Here is a 12235-nt window from a genome sequence, read left to right as displayed (position 1 = left end):
CTACCTCACGTATTTCATCTTGATCTTGTAGGCGTGCTCAGGGGTCCAGACAAAACAGGTGATGGCAGATGAGGCCTCCTTCAGTCCAGTGGACAGGGTACTTACCTAGGATGTGGGAGAACTGTGGTTCAAGTCCCACCTCTCAGAGGTGTGGCATGGGAGGCATGTGCCCGCCCCTCCCTCCGCCCCAGATTTGCTACTTGGCTTGTACTGAGCATGCTAAGCAACACTGCTGAAGCTGGTTGCCCTCATTCTGCCCACCCCTGTATCATCAGGCAAGGGTCTCTGCTTGTTGAAGAGAAGGCACTGGAAGAGGGCTCTTCCCCAGGTTGGTTGAGTGCCCTGGGCTATATGGAGTTTTTCTCCCTCATTTTCTGGCCTCATTAATGATTCAATTAAAGCGGAACATCTTCAACAAGAGAGATTGAGAAGCACCCAGCTCAGAATATCCCAAAGCCTGGCCTCTCTGGCAGGCACTAGGTCCCTCCACAAATCCTCTCTCCTCATCAGCCAGAGGGGAGACTTGAACCAGGCTCTCCCAGATCCCAGTTGAGTGGAATTGAGCAGGTGCCTAACTCCATCTTGCAAGAAATGACCTAGATGCCTGATTCCAGGAGACGGGTTCCCCTTTGTGACTCACGAGCAGAGACAGGCGCCTCCCTGCAGCCTGGACATAGTTGCCTATCTCTGAGAGAGGGGCAGGGCTTAGGACATATCCCTCTGGTTGGCATCGCCCATTGGCTAGCTTAGGCAACTCCCGGCCTAGCATGCTGGCTTTTGTGACTCCTGGTCCTAGGCGCCTAGCTCATTCATTGTATAGGGAGCTGGGCACCTCACTCGGGCTTTGTGGATCATGTGGTTCCAGTGATTTTCTAGGTACCTAGAAGTTAGGCATTGCAATGTTCAAGTCCTCTTGTGGATCTGGGCCTTAGGATCTGGGGGGAGATTTTCTAAGAGACATGTAACGCCCATTAGCTTTTAATGGGTGTCTCTGAAAATCTTCTCCAAAGTCTCGCCGGAAGTCAGACTCCTTAGTCTGAGGTGCTCTTGAAAATGTTTTGTCCTATTTACAAAACAACCCATTTGGGATTTTCTGTATGGCCATGAGCAACTATTAACGTATTTTGAAACCTCAGAGGGGAAGAAAAAACAACCCTTGAGAAACAAAGCTTGAATTATGCATTCAGTTTATTGGAGATACAGCAGAGAGTTTAGAGTGCTCGATAATAAGCAAAGGACAGTCAACGGTGTTCCAACTGTATATACAGAAAAAGCACAAGACCTTTCCATCCAATGTATACTCAGGAATAATAACACAGACATTTAACAGCAGACGAATCACGGACAATGCTTATCGCTGGTGTAATTACAATGAGTTTTAGCAAATGTCACTGCGTGGATGTAGCAAATGTAATGGCAGCGATTATGCAACCTGATCAAAACCAGCTAACCCTCACCCAAAAAATAAAATAAAAATCAATCTGATTCCTGGTGTCATAAGAGAAGCCAAGTGATATCTGCAGTCTGGTCTTGAACGGTTAATGCACTGCTTCCCTGTCTGAAATGCTTCACCATGGGATGAGGAAAATTCTGGGTCCTAATGCTATGTGATCCCGAGTGCAGCTAATGCAAGAAAACCCAGAGTGAGAAGGGCAAAATTATCAGGCAAAAGAGACTGGTTTAATAGCCAAGATAATGCCTATAGACAGCCACAGACTCACTGAACCAAAAAGATAGTATAAACCACTAGGATTAACACTGCGTAAAGCTTCTCTAAAAGGGGCATTCAGAAGAACGTGGTTTCGGATCATACGAATTGCATTGGACACAGGCTTTTCTTTACTGTATGGTTATTGTCAATGACAGATTTTGTGATTCATGTGGCTGTCAGAAGGCAGGAAATATTTTTCATTCCAGCAAAGGAGACTTTTGCGTTTGGACTTTTATCGGATGATCCTTCTGCTTGAAGAGCTGATGGATACCATGCGCGTACCTGAGCTGTAAGCACCTCCACTTCCACTGCTGCCTAGACCTCCAGAGCTATAAACTCCACCACCAGAGCTGCCTACACCTCCAGAGCTATAAACTCCACCACTAGAGCTGCCTACACCTCCAGAGCTATAAACTCCACCACTAGAGCTGCCTACACCTCCAGAGCTATAAACTCCACCACTAGAGCTGCCAACACCTCCAGAGCTGCCTACACCTCCAGAGCTGCCTACACCTCCAGAGCTATAAACTCCACCACTAGAGCTGCCAACACCTCCAGAGCTGCCTACACCTCCAGAGCTATAAACTCCACCACTAGAGCTGCCTACACCTCCAGAGCTGCCTACACCTCCAGAGCTATAAACTCCACCACTAGAGCTGCCAACACCTCCAGAGCTGCCTACACCTCCACTGCTATAAACTCCACCACTAGAGCTGCCTACACCTCCAGAGCTGCCTACACCTCCAGAGCTGCCTACACCTCCACTACTATAAACTCCACCACTAGAGCTGCCTACACCTCCAGAGCTATAAACTCCACCACTAGAGCTGCCAACACCTCCAGAGCTGCCTACACCTCCACTACTATAAACTCCACCACTAGAGCTGCCTACACCTCCAGAGCTTCCTACACCTCCAGAGCTATAATGTTCCCCTGAAGAATGAACTCCACTTGAACCTCCAGAGCTCCCTACTACATCTCCAGAGCTGCAAACTCCACCCACAGAACTGACTCCACCCGAGGAGTGGTACCCCACATCACCTCCAGCGCTTGCACTCCCGGAGCTCCTCACTCCACCCATGTGACTGCCAACACTCCCGGAACTTGCAAAGCCAGAGCTGAGCACACGTCGGTAGCTGTATCCCCCACTTCCAGAGCTGAATCCTCCCAAGCTATACCCAATTCCACTACTACCTATTCCTCCAGAACTATATCCCCTTCCTGAAGAGCTGACGGCACTCCTGGTGCCATAGCCCCCTCCCATCCTGGAGATGCCTTCTGCACTTCTGGAGCTGAATCCATCACTGGAGGAAAATATTCCAATTCCAGAGTTGAATCCTCCCTTTAGAGGTCCGCAAACACTTCCAAATCCGGCTCGGCAATCCCCGATGGTATGGCCACCACTGACCACAGCTGGGAGAAAACGAGATTTTCAGTCACTTAAACAGCAGCTTTGAAGCTCTTAAAGAAATCTGACAAAAACAAGGTGAATCCTCAGTTTACTTACCAACATTCGTGGGGTGCCCTGTACATATCCTGTTAAGGAAAGAAAAACAATACAGGTAAATGACTTCATATGCATTTAGAAACCTGTAGCCAATGAGACCTCAGGTAAATTTTCAAGCATACCTGGATAATTAGGGGTCTTAAATCCTATTTTCAAACGTGACCTAGACTGGGATTTTCCAAGGACCTCCAGGTATTTAGGCACCAAAATCCCATTGAAATTCAGTGGGAATTGGGTGCCTCAAGTCTTTTAAGCTTCTTTGAAAATTCCAGCCTTAGGAGCCTAAAGGTCATTGAAAGTCAACGGGGCTTAGACTCTTAAGTGCCTACCTCACTTTTGAAAATGGGGCTTAAGCTCCTAAATAGCTTAGATTGAAAATGTTACCCCTACTACCTTTAAAGAACTCATCTCCTTCTCTTAGACAAACTCTTCCCCCATAAATCAGACAGTGTCCTGAATCCAGATGTTGCAATATTTTTCATTCTCTTTCTTACTTATTACATTAACTTTGTTCCCGTCAAACGCTACTGGGGCTACTTGAAATGTTACCACGCCACAGCACATATGATGCACTTACCTGGTTTCTTCTCCTTCCAGCAATGTTCTGTAGGTAGCTATCTCAATATCCAAGGCCAGCTTGACATTGAGCAGCTCGTGGTAGTCCCGCAGCATGCATGCCAGTTTGTCCTTGGCCTGCTGCAAGGCGTTCTGCAAATCAATGTGCTTCTCCCTGGCGTCTTTGAGGGCACAGTCGCCTCGCTGCTCAGCGTCAGCAATGGCCGTCTGCAGGCAGGCAATCTGTGAAGGGGTGCGAGGGGGGAAACCAAAGGGTCATTGTGCAGCTCTTCATCAGAGTTAAGACCATACTGCAAACCTCTTTTCCAAATACCCATTCGAATATTGAAATAGATCCATTTCACATGGGCTTCCCCCACCTGTCTTTTTTCATCTGCAGCCTACTCTTGCGAGATCAAGGGTTCCTAGCAATGAACGCCAACGTTAAGCTTGCAAACTTGAGCATTCATGCAACGCCGGCTTTCAGGTCACAGTCTGTGAGCAGTAGCACCAGAAACCTGAAGATGCTAAGCACTCTGCCTGAAACAATGGTGTCCCGATTCCCAGTTAGGCCCCTCAGGGTACCTCTGAGATACCAGTAATAAACAACACCAAGCATCTTGTGTGACCTATCACAAGTAAATGGTAAGTAAGTAAAGTAAAGTAAAGCTCAGGTTTCAAATAGCTAACAGAGCAGGTGAGTATATACCAGTCATATTGCTATTGGATTTTAGATCAGGGTCCAAGGGTTAGATCCTCTGCTCGTATCAAGGGGTTTAACTCCACTCAAGTCAGTGGAGCTATGCTGAACTCTGCCAGCTGATTCCTGGCCCCATATAGACTTGCCAAAGTTGAAATTCACTCCTGTGCAGAGGGTCAACCGTAAGGGATTATTCTGAATTGACACTTAATCGGCCCATAGATCTTGTGCTATTCCTCCGAACAGCTGTGAATTTTACACCGAGACAAGAGCAATCAATACAGGAGAAAGCAAACAAACAAACAAATCTGTCCTACCTCTTTCTTCACTTTATCAGTCTCGCCCTGCAGTGAGTGGACCAGCCGTTTCAGCTCTGCTATTTCACCCTGGATATTTTTCAGGTCATCGCAGAATCTGCCTCTGTTGGTGCTTAGCTCCTCAAGCTAGTATTCAGAAATAAAGTGATTGCTATAAATTAAATATCATCCATTCCTAGATAGGCGGCAGCTGTTTTGATTCTCCTAGAAACCTCTGCTCATGGGAAAATACACAGCTGTGATATCAGTATAAACAAGGCAAGGCGTCATCTGGAATTCATAGATGGGCCCAAAGTTAAGTAACTTAGACTGTACACTCTTCGAGACCAGGACTGTCTTTTTGTTTTCGTATAATGGAGTCGATCCATAACTGAGACTTAATAATAATAATAATAAATAATAATAATAATAATTAATGAAATATAAAGGTTGGGAAAGAGCATCCCAATTATCGATCATTGCGTTGTACTAAAATGATAGACGTTGTGGATTATTTTTCATAAATATTCCACTTCTAGCTATTGAGCAGATTGTAGAGGTGGATGTTCCATGTGAATCACATCTTCAGAAGATGTGTCACTGCAACTGAGCAGAGTGAAGATGTTTTTTTCAGTATGTATCATACCTTCAGGAGAAAGAAATTATCCCATGCTCATGATTTTGTGGAAGTATTAGAGTGACAAAATTACGGCTTCATCTCCATACACTATAGCTTTGTGATTACTCACTCTAGTTTGGTAGAATGTCTCAGCTTCTCCTTTGCTCTTTTGAGCAATCTCCTCATAACAGCATTTAACACTCTGGATAATGCCACTGAGGTCCAGATCTCGGTTGTTGTCCATTTCCAAAACAACAGCGGTATCGCAGAGTTGGCCATCTAGCTGAGCTCGCTCCTGCAAGTTGAATAAAGTCTCAGTCAGGTATTAACGTTAGAGCCCCTTCACATACAGATCCCCTCATCCACACTGCCACATGTTCTATCAAGAAGCATGCCACTCATTTATTTGGCCAAATTCTGACCCTGTAAGTAAAGCCGCAAAGAAAAGAGTTTTCCCTTAACCCAGAAGTAAGGCTTGAGTTACCCCGGTAGCTGGTCTGTTTCCAGCTACTGCAGGGTTTGAGGACTAGCGGATGGAACCTATCTGCCACAGTGTGACTTTCTGATGAAGGATGGAGAAATCCCAATGTAGAGTTTTACCAAACAATATTGCTACTATAAAGTACCATTTATTTTGCCATTCTTTAGACTTTGAGCTTTATAAGGCAGCAGCATTGGGCCTGAAACACTGCTACTGTTCACCTCGTATCATCATTTAGTTAAAGTAAATGGAAACTGGGTGTAAAATGCTACCCTCGTGATTCAAACTCACTATGCACAAGGGTAAACGAAGACACAATGTCCAAGGCCGGGGCTGATTGAACATTTTCAGACAAAACTTTTTTCTGACTGAAAATTGGGTTCCTGGCTAAACAAACTTTTTTTAACAGAGAGTAGCTGTTTCCCATATATATATTTGTTGGAACACTGAAAATCTGAATGTTTTCAGAAGTTTTCCTCCAAACCTTTTTCAGTTTGACTGTTTTTGGCTGAGCGTTGTCTGGTTTCCACTGTTTCAATGAAAAGTCAAAATTTTCCATGCAAAAATAAACCCAATTTCCCAACCAGATGTTGGCAAGGCCGTCTGTCCCGTTGTCTCCAGGCTTGTCTGAAAGCGTGTGGCATTTTTTTAAACATAATCATTCTTATTTATAAAGAAATATCTTGTATATAAAGTGATTTATAATGTTTTCTAGGAGTGGCCACAGGGTGAGAAATTTTATAAAGACAATTATTTTGCCTGCATTAGGCTTCATCTTAATAACTCCTTAATGCAGTTTCAGAAAAGTCATTGATGGCTATTGGTCCCAACGCAACATTAAAGTGGCGAGAATGGGCAGAATACCTACCTCAACGAAGATGCATTTCAGGAACTCAAAGTGTTGCCTCAGCTGCAGCAACTTGGACTCCAGCTCCTCCTTGGTCATGAAGACAGAGTCCACATCCTGAAAAGCAGCCCCAGGCAATGAGAAAGGGTGCTGACCCAAACACTGAGAAACATAGCAACAGCAGCAACGCCCACAGTCGTCTTCGGGTCAGGCTTTTGGAGCAGGATGTCTCAGAGGTGAGGCTTCCTCACGATCCTCTGACGTCTTATAGGGGGAAAACTAAATATCTTCCAAATCCATGGAAAGATGATGTTTTTTTTTTTGTTTTTTTTTTACAAACAGTATTGGCCTGGTCACACGAAGGCGACTTTACACCAATGTGGCCATATAAAGGGTCCTTATATCGAGTGTAAATGTAATTCATTGCCATATTATGGCCCTTTTACACTTTGGTGTAGATAAGAACTACAGGCTCTCTTCTTTCTTGCGTCTGAGCCCCTTAAGGAATGCCACCAGGGGATTATTATGGCACCTGCTTCGGTGACACCCAAGCCCCTGCATCACTTAGGGGAGCCCATTGACTGCTCAGGCACCCACCATGGTCAGAGAATCTATCTGGGTGAGTTCTGCTCTACCATCCCCAGTCTTCTTTCCCCGGTCATGCCAGGACATGGGGAGGGACAAGCTGACATAGAAGCTGCCAGCTCTGAATTTATGGCAGCAAAGAACTTCCCTCCTCAAGAGGAGTCTCTGTTGGGCCTTTAAGGCCAGAGTTCAGCTCTATCCCATGGTTTATAGAAATGTAGGGCTGGAAAGGTCCCCAAAGGTCATCTAGTAGTTCATCCCTCTGCACTGAGACAGGGCAAAGTATACCTACACGGGATTTAATAAAACCCAGTGCTGATTAGCGATTGTCCAAAACATGAAAATATGATTTGTCACGTGCTGATTCCAAAGTGGAAGCAAGCAAGAAAAATGGATAGTTTTCCCTTGATGCTTAAAATATACTTCCTTTTTTACCCCAGCGCCAATTGTTCTCCATCAAGAGGAGGTGTGAGGAGAACATTAGGGCAAGGTTTGCCCATTCATTTCCCCAAGTATAATGATTTAAAAAAACTTTCCATTCAGTATGTTATTAAATCCTGTTGCAGATCAGTGACTCAGCGGATTTAAATTGGCATAATTCCATTGAAATACAACCATTTCCACTGGTTGAGGATTTGGTCTAGCACTGAATTTAAAGTGAAACACCCAAAACAGCTAATTTTGTCTTGTTTCACGCTTTCATAGCCTGACTTACCTTCTTGAGCACCACAAACTCATTCTCTGCATGCGTGCGTTTGTTGATTTCCTCTTCATATCTATGAGAAGAAAGGAGAGCCAAAGTTTGTCTCTGCCACCTAAGCCACTAGCAAAGACAGGAAGTGCGATACAAACAAAGCCCTACCCCGCTCATTTTTTTATATGATTGTTTCTGACAAAAATACTGATCCGGCCTCAATGTGTTCCTACAGTTTCCCAATAGTCTAACTTCAATAATTTCAGTGGAGTTACACTGATGTCAAACCAGAGTAACACAGAGGTGAATCAAGCCCAACATTTACAAATGGAAAGCTGTATAAATCTGTGAGGTGGTCTTCTACATTGTCATGGGTTTGAACTTCTCTTTGTCTTCCTACTTCCATGTAAGTTAGTACTGGGAGGCCCATTTGTGCTTTAGTTTGAGCACTTATGTTAGATTTCCAAAGGCCTCATCTCCTTAATCCTTTTTGAAAATCCCAGCCTGAAACAAGACCTGAATCAACCCCTGGCTGGGATGATTTAGTTGGGGATTGGTCCTGCTTTGAGCAGGGGGTTGGACTAGATGACCTCCTGAGATCCCTTCCAACCCTGATATTCTATGGTTCTAAGACATAAATCACATGCAGGGTTTGCGCTGGCCCTCTGCACAGGCGTGATTTTCACCCATAGCAACAAAGAAGTAAAGACTAAAAAAACCATCACTAAACAAGTTAAAGAACCCGGTGTTCCTTGTTAGTGTCTCACCAGTGAGCAGCTAGAGCTGAGACACCTAGATGGTAAGATCTTTGGGGCAGCAATCATCTTTTTAAGAACATAAAAACATAAGGACGGCCATACTGGGTCAGACCAAAGGTCCATCTAGCCCAGTATCCTGTCTTCCGATAGTGGCCAGTGCCAGGTGCTTCAGAGAGAATGAACAGAACAGGTAATCATGAAGTGATCCATCCCCTGTTGCCCATTCCCAGCTTCTGTATTTGAACAGAATAGGGTATCGATCTGTGACCTAGGCAGCTCTAGCACAATAATAATAATACCTGCAACCCAGATACCTGCTGGGAGGTAGGATGAATGATGTGACACTAAGGAGGAAGGTATACCGAGGAAATGACACAGGCTGAAGTTTTTGTGGGGTTGGCAGCAGCAGTGAAAGTTCAAGTCAAAAATGGCTTTAAGATCTGGTAAAGGATCTGAAGATGAGGTGGAAATAGGTGAGCTTGTAGCTCTGATATTGGAGAATAGCTGATGAATGCAGAAACATAAGAGGAAAGGAGGGCTTGGGATTTAGATTTTCTTGACCGAAATATGGGTGAGTAGATCTCTCACTTCCTTTCTAGCATGCACTATGGTTCTTTAGCCCTAGTATACAGCTTTTATCCATTTCACCGTCTCACTTACTTGCTTTTGTACTCATGGACCAAGTCCTGGACGGCCTTTTCTTCATCTTCTAGTCTCGCCCTGTCATGTAACAAACATTCCAGCTGTTTCTTCAGTTGGCAGATGTAATTCTCGAAAATAGGTGCAAGGTCTCTCCTTGCTGGTACAGCATGCTGCTGCAAGAGATCCCATTTGGTTGCCAGCATCTTGTTCTGCTGCTCAAGACAGCGGACCTGAAAGCCAAATATGCAATATTGTTTTAACTCTTCTAAAGCCTCCATCAAAGACTTTATTTTTCTTCTTCAGCATTAGAACGGTAGGAGTTTGGCAACCTTCTTTCACTTAGAAATCTCGATGGGTGGATTATGACGATGCAGCAATGAAAGACGTTAAACCTTATTAACTGAGGGCAGTTCTACACTTAAAACACCGCATCGGCACAGCTGTAGCACTTAAGTGAAGACATTGTTATGCTGACAGAAGACCTTCTCCTCTCAGTGTAGTTAATCCACCTCCACAAGAGGTGATAGCTATGTCAACGGGAGAAGCTCTCCCGCCAACATACTGAACAACATACCTATACCAGTATAGGCCTGTAGTGTAGACCTGGCCTGAGAGAGGAAGTGATTTTTATGGGTAATGCCTCTTTAAATAAAGCCCTGGAGAGAAAAGCAGGCAACAACTCGGCCTTTTCATAGATTCATGGATTTGCAAGCCAAAGTGGACCGTTAGAACATCGAATCTGACCTCCTGTAAAACACAGGCCATAGCCTTTCACCCACTTACCCCTAGATTGAGCTCAATACTTGTGTCTGACGAAGGTATATCTTCCCAAAAGGCATCCAATCTTGATTTAAAGACATTTAGAGTTGGAGAATTCACCACTTCCTGTGATAATTTGTGCCAATGGCTAATCGCCCTCACTTTTAAAAATTGGTACCTGATTTCTAATTTGAATTTGTCTGGTGGCAGCTTCCAGCCATTGGTTCTAGTTCTGCCTTTCTCTGCTAGATTATTTTCTCCCTGTGAAGATTCTCATAAACCATGGTTTAGTCACTTCTTGATTTTCAATGGTAGGAACAAAGAAGCTCCTCTTACGCTTTACTGAATCATTCAAAAAGTGCTCCCAAAAACACCCCAGGGAAAAGAAGACTTGACATTGCTGAGGTTCATCGTGGAAAAGAAAAGAAGCTGAAAAACACAACCTAGGCCTTCTTCACCATATGTCACAAAGCAGCAAAAGAGAAGAAATCCTAGTTTGCTGTCACTGTTGTTCCTTTTCACGTTACTTTAATGCAGCTGATTGTATCCTTAACAATAATAATGAATATGAAATTTGCAATGCATCCAACCTCAAAATAACTACACTAAATCAACGTTACCAGGGTGAGATTCACAGACATTGAAAAAGAACTACTTTGTTTTCGTTAGACCCCTGTGTATTTCCACATAGTATAGCACATATGCTACTTAAGAGCATAACATTCCTCCTCTGTCTGCGAGGGCTACTGGTACATACCTAGTTACAAACCATTAAAACACTGTGCTTTGATAGAAATGGTCACCGGTCCTATTCTATTTTAGGATTTTATACTGCTAACCGTCACCATCATGTCTGAGTGGCATTCGATATATCAATTTTTTACTATTGATTCTTTCTCAGCGGAGAACCATTAAGAGATGCTGTGGCTTCCTGGATAGTCTTCTGTCTAGGAAGGAAAGGAATATCAACTAAATTAACCTATCAGATTAATATCAACTTTTCCTACACCTTATGGGCCATCAGAGGCTAAGCTAAATGTACCAAAGATGAACACCTCTGACCTCTGGGAAAGCTTGGATCTCCAAGAAGCTCTGTCTTATCTCCATTTTTTAGAACCAAGAAAAAGAAAGGTGCTTTATACTCTCACCTTGTCAATGAAGCAGGCGAACTGGTCATTGAGACATTTTATCTGCTCCTTCTCATGTGCTCGTATTTTATGTTCTTCTGGGTCAACCCCCACAGAGAGAGGCTTCAACAGTTCCGGATGGATGCACACCCCATGGATACTGTCACTTCTACCTGCATGTCCGACGCCATAACGTATGCCACTCCCGAATTGGTAGGGGGAGTAACCTCCGAAGCCAGAGGAACCTCTGTAGCCTCCGCTGCTGTAGCCTCCGCTGCCATAGCCTCCACTGCTGTAGCCTCCACTGCTGTAGCCTCCACTGCCATAGCCTACATAGCTACCATAACCTGCACCACTGCCAACACCGAAATGGCTGCCAAAGCCCGCACTGCTGCCATACCCTCCACCACCATATGCACCACAGTGTCCAAGACCATAGCCTCCACCATAGGAAATTCTTTGACTTCTACCCAGCTCAAAGAGACTTGTGCTGCCAAAGCCCCCGCTTTCACTTCTTCCGGCAGGCCAGGACATGGAGCCTGAGCTGGTTCTACCTCCGCTGAGGCCATAAACGGCAGAAGCCGAAGAGAAGCACCTTCTTCCACCAAGAGAACTGGACGAGAAACACATTCGATTCATGGTGGCTTGCTTGGAGTGAGAATGGAGCAGTATCAGCAAAGCAGTCAGGTGCAAGAGAAGAGCAGAGAGTGAAGGAAAGAGCTTTCCTTTGAATTGAGTTAAGGAACTTCACCTTATATATGTTTCAGGAGCTGCATGGGATGCATAAAATTAATTTATAGATTGTGGGTTTGGTTTGCCTGGCAGCAAGAAATGGCTTATAAAGAGGCTAAACAGAGCAAACATTCTATTACACATGAAGTAAATGTGAAATTAAAATATATGCTTTGCTTGCAAGCTTCACTTGCAGGACTTATATTTTAATTAATTAATCTG

At 44.4% G+C, this 12235-nt stretch overlaps 1 protein-coding gene across 1 annotated transcript; it reads right to left on the bottom strand.

Moving 5' to 3' along the window:
* Window positions 1-11815, bottom strand: LOC141975257 (keratin, type II cytoskeletal 74-like). The gene is made up of 11 exons (XM_074935557.1): window positions 11509-11815; window positions 11303-11454; window positions 9414-9625; window positions 8017-8077; window positions 6738-6833; window positions 5519-5683; window positions 4791-4916; window positions 3796-4016; window positions 3219-3247; window positions 2946-3124; window positions 1-105 (listed from the first exon to the last, which is right to left on the bottom strand). The coding sequence occupies exons 1-11, from the start codon at window positions 11813-11815 to the stop codon at window positions 1-3; spliced, it is 1653 nt and encodes a 550-aa protein (XP_074791658.1).
* Window positions 11816-12235: the final 420 nt, after the last annotated feature.

Source organism: Natator depressus, chromosome 20, assembly GCF_965152275.1.
Source record: "Natator depressus isolate rNatDep1 chromosome 20, rNatDep2.hap1, whole genome shotgun sequence".
NCBI lineage: Eukaryota > Metazoa > Chordata > Testudines > Cheloniidae > Natator > Natator depressus.
The sequence above is the reverse complement of the archived record's forward strand: the minus strand, read 5'-3'. Positions and strand labels throughout refer to the sequence as shown.

Bases quoted from the DNA above. Each gene is read 5' to 3' on its own strand.
- LOC141975257 (XM_074935557.1), bottom strand. From the start codon at position 11,815: ATGTCCTGGCCTGCCGGAAGAAGTGAAAGCGGGGGCTTTGGCAGCACA. The intron at 11,455-11,508 runs GTTACTCCCCCT...TCGGACATGCAG, and splicing joins AGGTTCCTCTGGCTTCGGAG to GTAGAAGTGACAGTATCCAT. The intron at 9,626-11,302 runs GTGAGAGTATAA...TTTGGCTTTCAG, and splicing joins TCGCCTGCTTCATTGACAAG to GTCCGCTGTCTTGAGCAGCA.